General features: G+C 32.1%; 1 protein-coding gene across 1 annotated transcript in view; it reads right to left on the bottom strand.

Annotated features, from left to right (window-relative positions):
* CUNH14orf39 (chromosome unknown C14orf39 homolog) overlaps nucleotides 1–18,995 on the bottom strand; it is a 32,869-nt gene extending 13,874 nt beyond the window's left edge. The window contains exons 1-12 of the mRNA XM_011386266.2: nucleotides 18,941–18,995; nucleotides 18,786–18,842; nucleotides 17,633–17,759; nucleotides 16,125–16,214; nucleotides 9,847–10,034; nucleotides 9,710–9,752; nucleotides 7,656–7,776; nucleotides 6,242–6,333; nucleotides 4,863–4,990; nucleotides 4,080–4,153; nucleotides 171–256; nucleotides 23–81 (exon numbers count right to left, since the gene is read on the bottom strand). Coding sequence (XP_011384568.1) covers nucleotides 23–81; nucleotides 171–256; nucleotides 4,080–4,153; nucleotides 4,863–4,990; nucleotides 6,242–6,333; nucleotides 7,656–7,776; nucleotides 9,710–9,752; nucleotides 9,847–10,034; nucleotides 16,125–16,214; nucleotides 17,633–17,759; nucleotides 18,786–18,842; nucleotides 18,941–18,989 — 1,114 coding nt within the window. The 5' untranslated portion in view covers nucleotides 18,990–18,995. The remainder of the gene's footprint in view (nucleotides 1–22; nucleotides 82–170; nucleotides 257–4,079; nucleotides 4,154–4,862; nucleotides 4,991–6,241; nucleotides 6,334–7,655; nucleotides 7,777–9,709; nucleotides 9,753–9,846; nucleotides 10,035–16,124; nucleotides 16,215–17,632; nucleotides 17,760–18,785; nucleotides 18,843–18,940) is intronic.
* Between the last annotated feature and the right edge of the window lie 332 nt (nucleotides 18,996–19,327).

Genomic DNA, 19,327 nt, shown 5'->3' with positions numbered 1-19,327 from the left:
GGAAAATGTAAACAGCAAATACCTGTATTGCCTTTTTCAAACCATGTATTGCAATTTGATTGTTTCTGTGGAGTTAACAATCTAAAATACAATAAATATAATTTTACATTATTTGCTGAGTTGATAAATTATTTCAGATATTAAAGCATTTTCTTAGTTTTAAAAGTTACCTGAGTGGCAGAAAATTTTGTGAACTTTTAACAGCCATAACATGTGAACATTTTGAATTGTTACTCACAGCAGAGTCATTAAACACCTGAACAAAAGAAACTAAGCATTAGAATTGGCTACACAAAACAACAGAAGTTTTTGGCTTGCCATGGCTACTCAGAGGTCTCAAAGAGCACTGTCATCTTCCTCCTTATCATCACCATTATTCTCAATATCAACTACAAACATTACCTGAAACCACTACATACAAAATATTCAATCAAATACTGGGAAACAAAAATGTTTTGACTCTCGAGGAATCTTATGTTTTTGACAAGTATAGTAACTATGCTTAGTAGTATTTCTACAGTTAATGTAAACCTTTTAGAATTTTATCCTATATTCATGACTAATCAAGTGAAGCTTACCATTTTCTCAACGGATTAGCTGATTTCTGTGTCTCTATCTTCTATAACATCTCAAATCGAACACAGAGAGAGTAAAGCAGCAGTTTAAAAGAATGAAGCTTGAAACTTTTTTATATATGAAAGAGCAATATTTCATTTTTAATTTTAACTAAATTTTGCTTAATATCTTAAAGACTGCTTTACTGTGTATTGTTTCAAGTACACTTCATTCTCCCTGAGTCACTCATTTTGAAGAGTTCCTGATTCTTTTTATTTGACCCAAAATAAAAATATATTTAAGAGAAAAGTTTATCCCATTTATTTTTGTTATAACAACTACTGGTCTTAATTTTGTCATCTTATTGTGCTTTTGGATCATAGAAAAAGACCTTGTCCCTTAAAGAATACTTACCTCTTAAAAAACAAGTGTTGTTACTGTTTTGATGTATGTTTTAAAGGCATGTTTGTATGTGCCTCCTGGTACAAGTATTTTAACAAGTATTTGTTTAGAATAGATGCCAAGAAGCGAAAGTGCTTAGTATATACATTTTTATTTTTAATTAGAACTGTGAACCAGCCCTCCAAAGTAGATATATCAAATTATACTCCCATTGTTGTTGACCTCACTAGACATTATCAGACGTTTTGATGTCTGCAAATCTGATAGGTGAAACCAGGTATCTCATTGGTTTAATTTACATTTCTTGTACTCCAGAGATCAAGCATCTTGTTATGTTTAGGGACTCTTTGTCTTCCCTATTCTGTAAACTGCTTTTTTTATCTTTTGCCTATTTTTATTTGTTTATTAATTTGTAAAATTATGATGTATCTTTACATATTAGACATTCTGAATACCAATCACCTTCCCACTCCATCATCTTTTAATTTCATTAGTATCTTTTATCATAGTTTTTTATTTTGATGTAGTCTACTGATCAGTTTGTCTTTTCTTGTTCCACACTGCTAAAATTACTGCATTTTGATAATGTTTAAAAATATTTTGGGATGATAAAAATGTTCTGGAATTAGACAATGGTAATGGTTACACTATCTTGCGGATATACTAAAAACCACTAGATTGTACATTTTTAAATGATGAATTTTATGATATGTGAATTACATATCAATAATAAAAGTTTAAAAAAAACATTTTGACATCTGGTAGTATCAGTCTCCTTAACACTTTTTCAAAAAAATCTTCTATTTTAAATCTTTATTTAAAATAATTTACTAATCTATTAATGTAGTGATTCACACTGATAGATTTTTCTAATGCTAAACCATCACAGCATTCCTTGGGAAAAGTGAAGATAGCTACTTTTTAGAATTGGTTGAGATATCCTTTTTGTTTTAGCAAATGATAATTTTTGTGAATACTGCAAACTGAATTTTGTGAAAATTTAACTGAATTCTGTGCGCTGGGCACAAAGTTTGCTAATCGTGTTACATTAGAGAGCCTGTACATCCTTACTTATTTTTTATCTACTTGATTTATTCCTGTGGCAGAAACTGCTAGTTTTCTTATTAAAAATCTACTTTCCTTCTGTGTTCTGATTTTAAAAACAAAAACAAAAACAAAACCACCTATATTTCTCAACCTCTCCACAGATGGAAGTAGCCATATTACTAAGTTCTGGCCAATAAAAGATCATAATAAATTGTTTAAGGAGCTTCCAAGAAAGATCTTCTAAAATAGGACTGAATCAGCTAGCCTTCCTCTCCTTCTTTTTTCCTGCCTGGAAGGCAGATATGATGGAAAAGTTACATTGGTTAGTTTCTGACCATGATTTGACCTTGAGTCAAAAGTTTAGCATTTAAGGAGAGCAGGAAAAGAAAGTTTAGAGAGAGCCTGAGAAATAATGAAATTGTACAAATGGTGCTATCAGCCCTGATAAGTGAACCCGAGTCACTTACTTTAGAATTTTATGGCATGCAAGAGAAAAATAAATGTTTATCTTATTTAAATGCTATTATTTTATTGGTTTGGTTTTGTATTCTTTCACATATAGACAAACTCAAACCCTAAACTCAGAGTCAGTATCTTTTTTGATAGTTATCCTGTTTTAACTAAGGATTCAACTGTATGTTTAGAATTTTATTGATTTTTGCTTTATATATTTTGAAACTGTATAATTTGATGCATCATGGTTATAACTTCTTGGTGAATCATTCTTTTAAAAAACATGAACTATATTTATCCCTACTGGTTTTTATCTTGAACTCTATTTTATATGGCATTGTTATATTTGCTTCGGTTTTGATATATATTTTCCATCCTTTTATTTTGTCATTTGACAAGTAGAATCAGCTTTCCTAATAGTATACAGCTGTATTTTGTTTATATGTTCCAAAGATGCACTTATGTCACATCTTTATTATTACTGATTTGTTCAGAACTATTTTTGCATTGTATTTGTTTTCTATTTACAAAGATTTCTAGCTATTTTCCCCCCATTCCTGCCTTCTGTTGGACAAAGTTTTCTTCATTTCATCTTTTTTCTTCTACTGTTTTAAAACTTATAGTCCATTTCTCTTCTGTTGGTTACCCTTTAATGTTTGATATACATGCATAAATTTACATCTTTCCCACAATACACAGAGTTAATCAGTATTCGTATCTTCTCCCTACCTCCATCCCAAACACAAAAAGAACTTGAGCAGACTTTTATTTCTCTCATTTAACTTTCTACCTTCATCCCATATTGATATTATCTGGAATTTTAATACCATATTTTTAAATTTTTATAATTAATACATATTTAGAATAAGCTTCACCAATTACCTTTCACCACTACCCCTATGTCTGTGTGTATTAATTATGAATAATAGAAAGCAATTATATTTTTCATGAGAATTTCCCTCTGGACTATTTTCAAGAATGGGGGAAGAGAGATGTGCTACACCAGAAGCTAATTTTGGGGGTGATATGCTCCTTATTTTTTATGAGTATCAAGAACCACCCAGAGTACCATCTCTTTCTCTAACCCAAGCTCCTAAACTCACTGCTTCCATCTGGAGACAATCATCCCATTGCTGATGCCTGGCCAAAGGCAAAATAAATATGAGATGAATAAGTGTTAACTAATTCCCACTGAAGTAACCCAACCAATTACCCTATTCGTTGTCCCCAGAACTATATCTTTTGTAAGAGTATTCTACTATGCAAGTCCTGAGCCACAAATTCCCTCTTCAATCCAATTCTGTTTTCCTCCTACAGAAATGTCTCACAGTTTTTGGTCTACTGGGTGCAGGGTTTGGTATTTTTAAATATCTTTTGTGTTATTTTTAGGAATATATGAGAAGGCTACAGTGTATGCTCAGGCTGCCATGCTGAAACTTTTTAAAGATTTTTTTTAGACTCTGAGGTTGTACTGATGGCTGATTTCTCTCTCTCTCTCTCTCTCTCTCTCTTTCTCTCTCTCTCTCTCTCACACACACACACACTGTGTCCCAAATGCAATATATTCACTATCTCACTTAAAGCAAGCGTTTAATTTATATTTTTAAAAAAGAAATATCTACCTGTGCATCTTCTTTTTGTCTGAAGTCAATATTGGCAAGCTTTGATTGCTTCACAGAACTTTCTTCTTTTTTATCTAGATTATTAAATTGTTCAACTTCAAATCAATTCCGGAGATAGAACCAAATATCATGCCCAACATTTAACCTAACCTCGTCATTTAAAAAAATCAAGTCACATGAATACTTAATTTAAATTAAAATATAGATTTATGAAATTATTACATAACTCTTAATTCCTCACTACATAACAGTTATTACAATAACTATGAATGGAAAATGAAAACCAGCTGACAAAACTACATCTTTATAATGGGGAACCAAAGAAGAAAGAATGGTGATACTAATGACCAGGGAAGAAAAACAGCTAATGACATTAATCTAATCTGCAGATCCATTAAATGAAACAAGATTCAAATATTTCAGTAACTAAGTAACAAATACCATTAACACAAGTTTGCTACCCACTTTAATGACATATTGATAATACTTTTCAAATGAAAAACATATAATTATTCATCCTCCTCTGACAGCTATACAACCAGACCAGAACTATTTTTTTTTAAATAATGTGAGTGATTTCTCTCTCAAAGAGAAAAAAAGTTAGGTATAAAAGGTACGTATCTTATTTACTCTCAGATAAAATCAAAGTGGTACTTTCTTAAGTCTATGGGTCTCTACTATTGTTCCTGGTTACACCAAATTGTAACTAAAACTGTTTCTTTCTATTTCTTCTATGTGTTTGCAAAGAAAACAAACTTCTTGAATGATAAACAGATATTGTACCTGTAACTCTTGGTTCTGAAGAATGCATACTTATTGGTCTCACTAATTTCAGAGGCTCATATGAAAGAAATAATTGACTGTTCTGAGAGATTTTACTCAATATATGGTATTCATCTTTTTCAAAAATTCTAAAGAGAGAAGTGAATTACAATAAATATTAGCTAAGTAAAAAAGTTAATATATATTAAAGCTAGAAGAGATATTTAGATACTATATAGTTAAAACTCATTTCACAGATAATAAAACTGAGTTCTAGAGGATTTAACAGATCCGCCCAATATTATTAAATTACTCTCTAGTGTCACAGGTACAATAAACTTTTCCTGATTAAGTCCAGTGCTCTTCACATTCTCATTTTTAAAATGTAAAAAATTATTTTAAAAGACTTTCTAAACACACCAAAAACATTTTAAACCAAAACTTTGTCCACCAACAGCATGCTCCAGATTTTGGAGTACTTCAAACTTTAAAAAGATTTACTTAGAAGCAAGTCAACTAGCATGATATAGAAACTATTAAAACAATATTACAATCCAACGGTTCTTTCAAGTTTTTCACTGGAAGAATAATTTCACTGAGTATTTCCTAAGTTAAAGAAATAACTTTAATTTCTGATAGTTAAGTAACTTAAATAGTGATATTATTTGATAACTATCAAAATATAGAGTAAAAATGACTAGTCATGTAAGTTTCTCTCAATATAATTTTTATAATATTAAAAATGTGTCAATAAAGTGGAATTCTGTACATTTACCTATTTTTCTAATCAATTTCATTACAAAATTAAAAACATATTACTGTGGATGTGAGACATGAGAGTGGGAGAATCAAGAAAATAACAGATCCAAGGAAGCGCGATAGAAGTGTGGTGAAAAATCAGGATAAGAGCAATAGAGCCTGAAGAGAGGAATTTAGGAATAATGAAAAAGGGTATAAGGTAGAAGAGAAAAAGTAGAAAGGTTATCAGAAACAGCAACATTAATACACCTATTTTTCTGTCACACAATAACAGATAAAAATCAACCTTTTAAAAAAAATGCCTCCACCACTGATGTCTATTTTATCACCATTAGAATGAATAACAAAGAAACATAATGCCACAGATTCAGTAGCATTTTGGCTCATCTTCAGTCTCTGTGATAAAGAAAGAACTGGTCAAGTTGGTGACAGGATGATAAAAAAAAGTAAGAATATTGCTGCTCCCAAATCTCCCAAGAAGATTTGAATATTAGTCTATAATATTTAAAAGTATAAATTAATATTTTCATAAGAAATGAATAGAAAATAGCTTGTACAGAAAAAAAAGTATATAGATACTGTGTAACTATTAGTGGCTTGGGAAAGAATACACAAAATCACATTTTAAAGTTTACCTATACCTTTCTTTCAATTCCTTTCTGTTTTCTATATTTTTATTGTTATCTTCCAGAGCTTCTGAAAGATTCTTAGTTTCATAAAGTCTTGCAATCTGCTAAAATGAAAAATGATAAAGCAGAAAATAATTACCTGCAAAGCATTAAGAAATATATACTTTATCTTAACTAATAAATATGAGGTTTTCTATATAATCATAAAATTTGTATTTTTGGTTTTATTAACTAGCTTTTAGTGAAAGTTGCTAAAACCAAGTCAAATTAACAATAAATCATACTGCTTTACACCTCCATTAGCGAATCTAGATTTCAATGAACTTCTACCCTCCTTTTTTAAAAAGGACAGTCAGAAACAAAGTAGATATTGATTCCCCACAAAGAGACATAGTAACCATATATTTTAAAGAAAGTCAATCCACTTTCATATAATTATTAAAATGATATTACTGTTATCTGGAATGTCATATCTATAAATAACTATACCATCTTTAACACAATTTTCAGATAATTTAGAAAATTTTAGAAAATTAACTATTCATTTTTTTCTCAAAATTTGGATATATTTTAAATTCGATGGGTTTTCATACCTATCTACATTTCTATAGATGGCACTAAAAATGTGTTCAAGAAAATATCACACAAATATAGTGGACAATTTGGTGACAGACAGAGGGGAGGGGGGTTGGGGGATGGAAGAATGGGGTGAAGGGTTAAAAAAGTACAAATTAGTTGATAGTTGGTCACGGGGATGGGGAGCACGGCAGAGGGAATGCCGTTAATATGATGGCTAGTTGGAGGGCCAGGGGAGGGAGGAAGCAAATGGGGGGATCGTTTTACAAACTATATAGATGTCTAACCAATATACTGTATACTTGAAATTAATTTAAATAAATATAATTTTTTAAAAAGAAAATATCATGCATCATCAATTTTAAAGGCTAAACTAGTTCTAACCTAGGTCTATATACTGTATACTTGAAATTAATTTAAATAAATATAATTTTTTAAAAAGAAAATATCATGCATCATCAATTTTAAAGGCTAAACTAGTTCTAACCTAGGTCTATAAAGATTATAGTCATAATTTTTCAAGATTAAGTTCCTTAAACCATTTACTATCTTGTTCTTTTTTGAGAACAGTATTGTAGCTCTTTAAATGCCTGTTATTAAGCTATATCTTGTTCTTTCATCTTCTCTCCTCAGTCCCCAAAGAAAGTTAAGTTAGTACCCAAAACCCAGAGTTAACTATACTCAATACCTAATACACATTTTGGCTCCAAGGCAATCTGAGGCAAACGAATTATCATAAGCCTTTGTCCATATTTAGGCTCTTTAGAAATAGCTCTTCTAAGACTGTCAACTAACATACCATTACACTTATATATAAATATATATATTAGAAACATAATGAAATACATACCTGGTTTAAACAATTAATTTCTATTTCCACTTCATCTACTTCTTTCTTCAATTCACATGAAATTTTAGAAAAATTTCTGGCATGTTTAAGAATATCTTGTGTTTTACATCTCAAACAAACCCTTATCTGTTAAGGAACTATTTATGTGAGCAAATTTTATATTTATAATATATGTACTATATCAGAAATAATTAATCATGTAACATTATTTATATGTTCCACATAAGCAATAAGAAATATTAATAACAGCATCTGAAAACAGAGGTAAAACTAATAAAACCATGTAGCAAACAAAGATAATTTGTTTATCTATGTTATATACTGAGCTTAAAAATAACATTTCATCCAAAATATTAGTTTTTCTTTCAGTTAAATATTTTTACAGGGCAGTATTTTGCTTTTGTTTTTTTACCCAAGTTCATCATGTCATTTGGCATGACTAATAATAATACATAACTGATTCAGGTCCAAATTTAACTTTTTGTGTTTCCATAATTTATTCGTTCTCAAAGTCAAAATTTAAAATGCACCCTTTTCTTGCTCTGTAAGGTTCATCAGTGTACCATGCAGAACTCAGAAGAGAGCTAGATCTTCTATCTGAACTTTCTGCTTGAACTGAATTTATACTCAATCGCAAGTAGAGAATTTTTTCAGCTGTTAACATATATCCTGCATGGTTATTAGCTACCACAATTTCCTAAATTACTCTACAATCCATTTAGGAGAATTTAATAAGATAGAGGTAGTGAACAAGAATTCCAGAGAAAATCTGTCAGACCTTTCTCATTCTGCTTAAAAATACATGATTTATATGCTAGAGCATAAAATTTCACATGAACATTACTTATAAAGTTATGTTGTTATCAAAAGCATCAATTTAAATTTGTAGATATAGACAATTCAATCTTAATCTTCAGTTCTCCCTGCCTCTATCACTTCTTTTTGTTTGCAATGCAATCCTACATCTCATCCCATCCTACATTCAACTCCCTAAACCCCTGCTGTACATTCTGCATCTACCTCTGCCCCTCCCCATTGAGAAGTTAAAACACAGATGGGTAGCAAATGAACAACAGAATAAGCTAAAACCCAAACATAGAGAGAACAAGCAGCAAAGGAGTTAAAAGGATAATTTAGGATGAAGCATAATGAAGCAAGGTAAAATGCAGAGATAAAAAATATATTTATATTGACATACATAACCATGGTACATTTTTCTGTTAAAAGAAATTATTTCATTATAACAAGAGTATATCTAAAAGCTTTCTAAATATCACTTGTTAAAGTCTACTAAATTAAGCATAACAGGCAAATCAAATATCTACTTATCCTTGGTTCCCTCAATACTGTCTGTCCTTCAAATTTTCCTTAACTCTTATCACACTTTTCAACTGTAATGTCCACAAATAAAGTTTTATTGGAATGCAGTCATTCCTTTTAATATTGTCTGATATAATCTGATAGGAAAGCATATGAAGGATTACGGAGGTTGGAAGAGGACTAAAGTTCCAAGTTCATCATCAGGGAAGATTTCCTTTACAAACAAATGAGACTTGGACCAATTAAGAATTACTTAAGCATCTAATACAACGCCATTGTATTAGAATTTGCTTACATGTCTGTCTCCTCTACTAAAAGATCCTTGCAAGAAAGCTCTGTATCTTCTTGAGTATTGCTTGGCACAAGATAGGTCATCAATTTCTATAGATGAATAAATAATTGTGACTCCTTACCACCTTGCATCCTAACAAGTAATAATAAATTGACTTAACTGGAACTCTTTTTTTGGTAAAACAGAGAAGATGACTTTTTCATTGGTTTGGTTGCTAAGATATGCCATTTAAAGCCAGATATATGTAACACTTTATCTTCATTAAAATTGTCTGCTTCTGATCACATGAACATATGAAAACTAATCCCAGATGACCTCTAAAATTTCTAAATTAAACAAAAATGAATCTATGTGATTCTCACCAGGGAAACATATAACAATTAAAATAGAGAAATAATACTTATATAATAAAAATTCTAAGTAGAAATACTATTGTGGATACATATGTAATGTCCATTTAGTAAGTGATGGAAAGGGAGCAGGCACTGAAAAACAAAGTCATATTTTTGACTTAGTTATTATATTCTTTTCATTATGAAGATATCATAATTAAAATATATATAATAAAGATATTAATACCTAGAAATTCCATAAAAATAGATTCATTCATTTTCAGTTGTTCAGTACATGCCAACACTCTGTTTTGAATATCTTCATGTTCTCTTTTCTTCTGGTAATATTCAAGTGAAAGGGGTGCTTCTGAGAATTTTATTTGGTACTGCTTCAAAACATCTTTATATTGACATACATAACCATGGTACATTTTTCTGTTAAAAGAAATTATGTCATTGTAACAAGAGTGTGTCTAAAAGCTTTCTAAATATCACTTGTTAAAGTCTACTAAATTAAGCACAACAGGCAAGTCAAGTATCTACTTATCCTTGGTTCCCTCAATACTGCCTGCCCTGCAAATTTTCCTTAACTCTCACTTTTCAACTGTAATGTCCACAAATAAAGTTTTATAGGTATGCAGTCATTCCTTTTCATATTGTCTAAAGTTGCTCGTACACCCCAACAGATGAGTTGAGTAGTTGCAACAGAGACTGTATAGCCCACAAAGCCTAAAATATTTACTATCTTGCCCTTTACAAAAAAGTTTATCAGTCCTGACCTACAGTACTGAAAATGTTGAATCCAGGTTCATTATAGGAAATATATTCTTGGTTCCTCTTATCCAATTCTTATCAAATAGTTTCAAGTAATATTCATAGAAATTTTTCTAAAAATATATAATCCTTAATTTTTTGTTTTCTAAATCAAGCCATACTATATGGAAAAATTTTTTAAAAGGTACTATAATGATTATTTCACTTTAGCAGATGAGAAAAGAAAGAGTATTCAGAAACTGCTTTATAATAAGAAGTAAGGATAACAGCCTTGTACTGGGTAATATGTCTGAACCTTAAGTGTTTTAATTTCTTAATATTACTAAACTGTCTCTTTTAATAAGATAAAGCAGTTGAACCCCAAACAAGCTTCTATTTCTCTAAATGCATATTTGCTAATTAAGACCTCACTTAGGGAAATTGTCCAGGGAGAAGGGAAATACTTATAAGAAAACTGAGTCTGAGTCACCAGTTTCGGATGAGATTAGCATACAACATCTATACTGTTCATATTACATATTCATGCTCACTCTTCTAACATACTCTGTACAGTAACTCTGGCAGAGCCCAGCAGAACCAAGTCATGATTCAAGGAGAGTCATTACTATCTCATCTGTTGCCACAATACTAGTCTTCATGAATGCCTGGGGCAGGGATGGGAGAGAAACAAAGAGCTGGTTCCTCTACTTCCTTCATTATCCATGATACCAACAAATAGACTCTTTTCTTTTTATAAATGCCTGGTATTGAGTCATCAAATCAATCAACCCATGTGACTGGTTTAAGAAAGAGATAGCTATTTTCACTTTAACACCTCTGGCGAGCGACGAGAAGTCATCTACAACAAGCACTAACAAAAAGATTTATATTCGGACTGGTTTACATTAGCCCCTCACAGAATCAAATTTTTTAAAATTATTTATTTAGTTTCAAGTATACAGTACAATGGTTAGACATCTATATAGTTCATAAAATGATCCCCCCAGTTGTTCTCTCCCTCCCCTGGCCCTCCACCTAGTCACCATATTAATGCTAACTGCATTCCCTCTGCCAGGCTCACCATCCCCATGACCAACTATCAACTACTAATTTGTACTTCTTTAACCCTTCACCCCATTCTCCCAGTCCTCAACACCCCGCCCCTCTGTCCATCACAATTTGTCCACTATGTTTTTAAGTCTGTTTTTGATTAGTTTCTTTTTGTTCCTTAGATTCCGCATAAAAGTGAAATCATATGGTAGTTATCTTTCTCTGTCTGACTTATTTCACTCAGCATAATAACCTCTAGGTCCATTCATATCATTGCTAATGGTAGGATTTCATTTTTTTAATGGCTGAGTAATATTCCATTGTATATACGAACCATAATTTCTTTATCCCATTGTCTGTTGATGGGCATTTAGGTTGCTTCCATATTCTGGCTATTGTAAATTGTGCTTCCATGAATATTGGAGTGCATAGATCTTTATGAATTATTGTTTTGGTTTTCTTTGGATAAACACCCAGAAGTACAATTGCTGGGTCAAAAGTATATCCATTTTTAATTTTTTGAGAAACCTCCATACTATTTTCCATAGTGGTTGTACCAATGTGCAGTCCCACCAACATATGAGAGTTCTCTTTTCTCCACATCATTGCCAACACTTGCTGTTTTATTATTTATTGATAGCCATTCTGACAGGTGTGAGGTGATATCTCATTGTGGTTTTAATCTGCATTTCTCTGATGGTTAGCGACCTTGCACATCTTTTCATATGTCTATTAGCCATCTGCATTTCCTCTTTGGAGAAGTATCTGTTCAGGTCTTCTGCCCATTTTTTAATTGGATTGTTTTGTTGTTGTTGAATTGTATAAGTTCTTTATATATTTTGGATATTAATCCCTTATCAGATGTATCATTAGCGAATATTTTCTCCCAGTCAGCTGTCTTTTTGTTTTGTTGATTTCCTTTGCTGTTCAAAAACTTTTTAGTTTGACATAGTCCCGTTTATTTTTTCTTTTGTTTCCCTTGCCCAAGGAGATATACCTGAAAAGAAATTCCTGTTAGTAATATCAAGAGAGTTTACTGCTTATGTTTTCTTCTAGAAGTTTTATAGTTTCAAGTCTTACATTTAAGTCTTTAATCCATTTTGAGTCTTGTATACAGTGTAAGAAGGTGGTTCAGCTTTTTTTTTTGCATGTATCTGTCCAATTTTCCCAATACCATTTATTGAAGAGATTGTCTTTACCCCATTGTATATTCTTACCTCCTTTGTCATATATTGAGCAGATAAGCGTAGATTTATTTCTCGGCTCTCTATTCTGTTCCATTGATCAATTTGTTTTTACGTGAGCACCATGCTGTTTCGATTACTGTAGCCTTGTTGTATAGTTTGATATCAGGTAGTGTGATACCTCCAACTTTGTTCTTCTGAAGATTGCCATGGCTATTTGACGTTTTTTATGGCTCCATATGTATTTTAGGATTATTTGTTCTAGCTCTCTGAAAAATGCCATTCATATTTTGATAGAGATTGCATTGAATCTATAGATTGCTTTGGGTAGTATGGCCATTTTAACAATGTTGATTCTTCCTACCCATGAGCATGGTATAGGCTTCCATTTATCTATCTTCTTCAATTTCTTTTCAATGACATAATTTTCTGAAAACAGGTCTTCTACCTTCCTGGTTAATTTGAGTTCCAGGTATTTTATAGTTTTCGACACAACTATAAATGAGGTTTTCTTATCTTTCTGAAAGTTCATCATTGGTGTATAAAAATGCCACTGACCTCTGAATATTTATTTTTTAACCTGCTACTTTACTGAATTCATTGAACAGTTATAAGTTTTTTGGTGGAATCTTTAAGGTTATCTACATATAGTATCATGTCATCGGCAAATGATGAGTTATACTTCTTCCTAATTTGGATGCCTTTTATTTCTCTTTCTTGTCTTAATGCTGTGGCTAAACTTCTAATACAATGTTGAAGAGGAGTGGTTAAAGTGGACATCCTTATCTTGTTCCTGATCTTAAGGAAAATGCTTTTAGCCTTTCCCCATTATGTTAGCTGTAGGTTTGTCACATTATAGCCTTTATCATGTTGAGGTATGGTCCCTTTGTTCCCACTTTGCTGAGAGTTTTTCTCGTAAATGGATGCTGGATTTTGGCAAACACTTTTTCTGCATCTATTGATATGATCATATGGTTTTTATCTTTTGATTTGTTAATTTGTGGTATCACATTAATTGATTTGCAGATATTGAACTAACCTTGCATCCCAGGAATAAATCCAACTTGATCATGCTATATGAATTTTTAATGTATTGCTGAATTCAGTTTGCTAATATTTTAAGGATTTTTGCATCAATGTTCAGAAGAGGTATTGGCCTATAGTTTTCTTTTTTGTAATGTCTTTACCTGGTTTTGGAATCAAGGTAATGGTGGCCTCATAAAAAGAGTTAGGGAGCCTTGCGTCTTCTTGAATTTTTTGGAATAGTTTGAGAATAGGTAATAATTCTTCTTTGAATGTTTGGTAAAATTCGCCTATGAAGCCCTCTGGTCCAGGACTTTTGTTTTATGGGAGCTTTTTTGATTACTGATTTGATTTCATTGGTGGTAACTGGTCAGTCCAGATTTTCTGTTTCTTCTTGACTCAGTCTTGGGAGATTGTATGTTTCTAGGAATGTGTCCTTTTCTTCCAGATTGTCCAGCTTTTTGGCATATAATTGCTCATAGTATTTTCTTATGATCCATTGTACTTCTGATCACAGAATCATTTTAATAATTTTTATAGCCAAAGCTTATATTAGGAGATATTTTAAAAAACAATAATATATGTTGTGTTTATTTAGGGGAGAACTCTAAAGATACTGATTACCATATTGCACAATTTGAGTGATATGTGTGACGGATTCCACTTTATGAGAACCCAGGGGAAAATCTCTTAATTCTCAGTACCCAGAAAAATTTCTGCTTATCCTAAACAAATGACTGTTTTTTAAATGAATATTCTGAATTCCAAACTGATCACATTTCCACAATGCCTTTACTACTAGGAATTTCAAAGCCTAATTTGTGCCTATATCTAACAAATATGTAAGAACATGTAGAATGAATTTCTATCCAGATCAAAGGCTTCATCTTCCTATATTATCCTTACTTCCCTGCAGTCTTGATCTTTGAATCCAGCTTTCTTTTAACATTTTGGTATTATTTACACAAATCAACTCAAACCCTTTTTGGAATGAAGCAGGGTTTTGTTCACTAATTCCACTTTCTGCCTATTCCTTGAATGATCATGTATTCTAGCTTTCTCTTCGTTTTGTTCTCTACATTTCCCTGAGAAATCTCATCTATTTCCATGATTTCAAATGCCAGTGGCAATCTATACCTTGAATGTCCAAAGAGATGGAGATTGGGTCTTCTTTAACACCCATCTTTGAATATAAAGGATATTACACTCTACACTGTATGTTTTAATTAAAATATAAAATAAGAGTGATGTCGGCAAATTGGCAGAATAAAACATCCCTCACACATATCACTCCCTCTCCCAACAATAATTTGGCATCCATCATGGAAAAAAAAAGTGCCTTTGTGGGAGTTTTGGGATCCAGCTAGGAGACTATGAAACCCTGGTGTAGTCCAAGACTGAGGAGAGCCATTGTGAGAGGCATGCTCACATCCTGGTGGCTAACTTGCTGACTATAGTCCTAGCTACGGACCTAGAAACAATTCCATACTCCTGAGAATTCAGCTACATTCCCATTTGGCTTTGGGTCTGTCACCATCACCAACACACCAAGGTACACACAGGAGTCATCAACTAATAGGCATACAGACCCGTCCCAGCTGTGGACCCTGAACTGCCTCCAGTTCCTCGTGGCCATAGTCCAAAAGCCCCTGGGGCTAAGCCCGCAAAACTCAGTCAGACTGTGGATTCTGAAAGAGTACTGTAACTGGGTTCCAGTCCATTACAACTATAGTTACCAGAGTCCTGATGGCACAGGGATCCAGCAACAGAGACTCCTGTCTGTGCCTCTAAAGATCCTTAAAGGGCCTGTATTTGGCTTCAGCCCCCTCAAAGCCAAAGTTTGTTAGCAGTATTGAGAATCCAAGGTCTCAGTAGGAGACACTTCATCTACACTCCCATTGATCTTGAAGGGCCCTATATCTGGGTCTAGCCACCTCACAGTGGAAGACCACTAGCAGATCTACCAGCCGAGGGACCTAGGAGATACTTCCATATGCACCCTCGGAGTTCTTGAAAGAGCCCTACACTTGGCTCCAGCCCCTCCAGCTGCAGTCAGGGAGCAGTCCAGAGCCAGGACTGCAGACCTCGATCTTGGCGGAAAAACCTGAAACAGCCCTGAGGCTCAGTTGCAGTCTCTCCAAGCCAGGGCCAGTCCTAACCACCCACAGACTCATCCAGTGACCAAGCAGGAGCCCTCCCAGGGACCTGGCAGGGGTTGCACCTGTCTAAACACTTGGCTAATAGGCTTACTGACTGAGAATACAATTGTGGAACCTGAAGCGGACCACTGTCCCAGCACTATCCTCCTTAACAAGATACATCTACCTAGGGATAAGAGAGCATCCATACTTGCCTGAGTCCAAAACACTGGTTTTACTTTAAAACAAAACAAAACAAAACAAAACCTCCCCGGCGTACAAAATTCCTACATTTTTCAATTGACAGTTTAACAAAGCAGATCCTATTAATATTAACTTATAGAATTGATAAGCTTAAATTAATATATGTACTATACTTGTCTTTTTCAATAGTTTCTTGATAAATAATAAGCTGCTCCTGCATATAGTCTTCATGTTTATGAAAAACATCACATGTTGGCTTCCAGCTATGGAAAAAAATATTATAATTAGTATTTCAGAAGGATAAACAAACTGTAAGAGATCATAAAAATGAATGCAACCATTTAAAGATAAAGCAAAATCTTCTCTTCCTGGAGAAAACAAGCTTACATCAAGAAAAATATTCTGATCTACAATCACCAACCACCATTACCATCCTTCATGCAATCATACATATGCTCAAATGTCAGTATCTGTTAATTTTTACATAAAACCTATTTTAGTACCATGACTAAGGAAGAAGTAAATGTGACATAGTTGGACTGTGTATTGCTACAGCATTTCTAGTGTATACTCTGCAACACTACAACATCAGGCTTTCTTTCTCATCATACTTCTAAGTTCTTGGCTAAGAAATTCTTTTCGAGTGAACATTCAAAGAACTAGGATAAGAGCTAAAAAGAGGCTTTTTTCTCCTTTGAAACTCAGAAAGTCAATTTGTTATACATTTCTGACCTATGAAGAAACTAAGTCAAAATAAATTATAAAATAAGATGGTAAGTATAAAGTCATATTATATTTTTTTTTGTTTTATTAGATAACTTGAAAAATGTTACCAATGTGAAAAATCTAAACTTAGCATATACTATGGCAGCTTCCATTCTAAGTATTGTCCATATATTCCCTCTAGCTCTTTCTTAATCTTTTTTTTCAGATTCTAAAAGAGGACAGGATAGGGGTGGGGACTGTGGGCTGGGAAAAACTTTTTACTCCATACATCTGTATAAGTTTTGAATTTTTATACTAAGTATGTGTTACTTTGATAAAATTTGGAAAACAGTATAAAAAAGTAATGGGGTAAAAACCTAAAAGGCTTGTCAAAATTTCAAGTAACAAAATATTTCAAAACAAATATTATTCTAAAGTATAGTACTTAATACAAAGACAATGGTCCACATAAAATTAAATACAGAAAGTTAACACATTTTATTTTTGTTTTTTGTAATAGACAATAAAGTTTCATTAACAAATTTTTATTTCAAAATATGTCTTTTAATGGATTAAACTACTGGAATCCAAAACCTGAAGCCATGGTGAAAGAATTCTTAACATACTGAATATTTTTATTTCAAAAAGCTACTAATTTCATGATAATTTCCAAAGATGGAAATTACTTCAAATTTATTCATGTAATAGGAATTTTATATACTGAGCCTAGATTATTTAAAATTCTGTATTTACACTAATTGGATATGAATTAGAGAGCTCTTATAGCACTTCTATTTTTCTTTTGACCCTATGATTCCAGTTTACAGTGGCATATAACGAGACAATATAAGACCTAATTCATCATTGTATTAATAAAAAATACTTTGAAACAGCAGTCTTCAACTATAAACTCAGAAACCTTGAATAAAAGAATCTAGTGGCAATTATTGAAAGTTCTCTTCTTTCAAATACTCACTTACTACAGCTGTTACTGATTTCCTTACTATGTTTATGGTAATGACCAATTTCCTCCTCTGTTGTATTTATAGTTTCATGTATCTTACAAATAGTTGCTTTGTATTGTTTAACATCTTCAAAGATTTCTGGAAAGAGAAAATAATTATTTTCTTAAAGTAGGAATCATAAATTAAAATAAACAAATACAGTAGGAAAAAGCGGTATGGCAACTTACCTAAAAGGAGGAGAACCAGAAAATGGAGAGAAAATGAGGCTTGAGATGTGAAGGGCTCTATACTAAGAAGCATAGAACCAGAGCCAGGCTTGCTCATAGAATCAGAAGCTAAGAATTTGTGTTTGGGTTTTAAGAGAAATAAATGTCCCTTTTAACATAAAAGGGCTAGATTAAGTGATATCTAAGATCAATGGTACCAATGATACTATGAGTTCATGTAAATATTTACTCATACGATCGATACTAATATGAGTTTTGTTGTTGACAAAAGTGAAATTTATCTTCATCAATTCCATGTCCATTAGTAAGTGCACTTTCACTTCTGTTACTAAAGACTAAATATAATATACACATAAAATACAATTTCTTTAAAAGATTAAAATAAATTCTTAATACTCTGTATTCCTTTTTGTTGCACAAAAGATAACCAAATTCTACCTTTTAAGAACTATTAAGAACTTAATGGTTCAATTTTCTTTTGGTAGTTTTTATACAGAATCTTAAAATACTATATTTATGTAATTTGCTTTGTCATTTCACTCAAAATATTATTTTTCAGTATTATGATTCCTGAAAACATGGCATCCATCAATCCTGGCCCCTGACTTTTGGTAATTTTTAAAAAGATAAAAAAATTCACTCAAATGTTTGAAATAACCTGTGTTATTTGAGAAAAATAACATTTTCAACTTCTCTTAGTTAAGGGGTCTTTTCAGCTTACAGTAAAATTCTTCAAAACAAATCAAATTCTGAATACAGCATTTTATTACTGAAAAATTGTAGTTAGGGTAAATAGCTCATTATTGTCACTAAATACAACAGGCACAAAAATTATAATGCCAACTATAAGTTACCCTAAGCAAAGCAACTGCATATTACCTTAAATGCCATAAAAAAATTAAAAACTAAAATGTTTTTATCATGCAAAACTACTTACTATTTATTCGTTGAATCATATCTTCTTTACTACGTATATCTTGCTTATACTGGAAAACTAAAATAAATAATTCTTTTGTGACTTCACTTCATTGTTAAAATATCAAATAATAATACAAATAGTTACCTATTTCTTTGTTTTCATTTTATACCTACCAAATTCTAGCAAAAGTCTGTCCAAACTGACAAATAGGCTGTCATCCATCTTGGATACTGTCTTTTTAAAAAAAAAAAAAAATTATAATAAAGAGTATTCTGAGGTAATACGCAAAACAGCATATATTCAGTAACAACCTTGTTAACATAGCATTATTACAGAAAATGTGGGTGGAGCAAGAACTGGGCAGGCCAGAGACCCTTTTTCAGTCTAGTAGAGACTTTAATAAATACATGCTGAACGTTGCTGCTGCTGCATGACAAATTTCTGGAGGAGCCTTCGTAATGTTTATATGTGGTATTGAAATAAGTCACTGAATATTCTGGAGTCCACAGACATCCAGATTTCTCAAAAAGATACACCCTTTAAAATAAATTTCTCCAAAT

The sequence above is a fragment of the Pteropus vampyrus genome, unplaced genomic scaffold, assembly GCF_000151845.1.
Source record: "Pteropus vampyrus isolate Shadow unplaced genomic scaffold, Pvam_2.0 Scaffold15, whole genome shotgun sequence".
NCBI lineage: Eukaryota > Metazoa > Chordata > Mammalia > Chiroptera > Pteropodidae > Pteropus > Pteropus vampyrus.
Note: the sequence above shows the minus strand (reverse complement) of the source record. Positions and strands in the feature narration are given on the sequence as shown.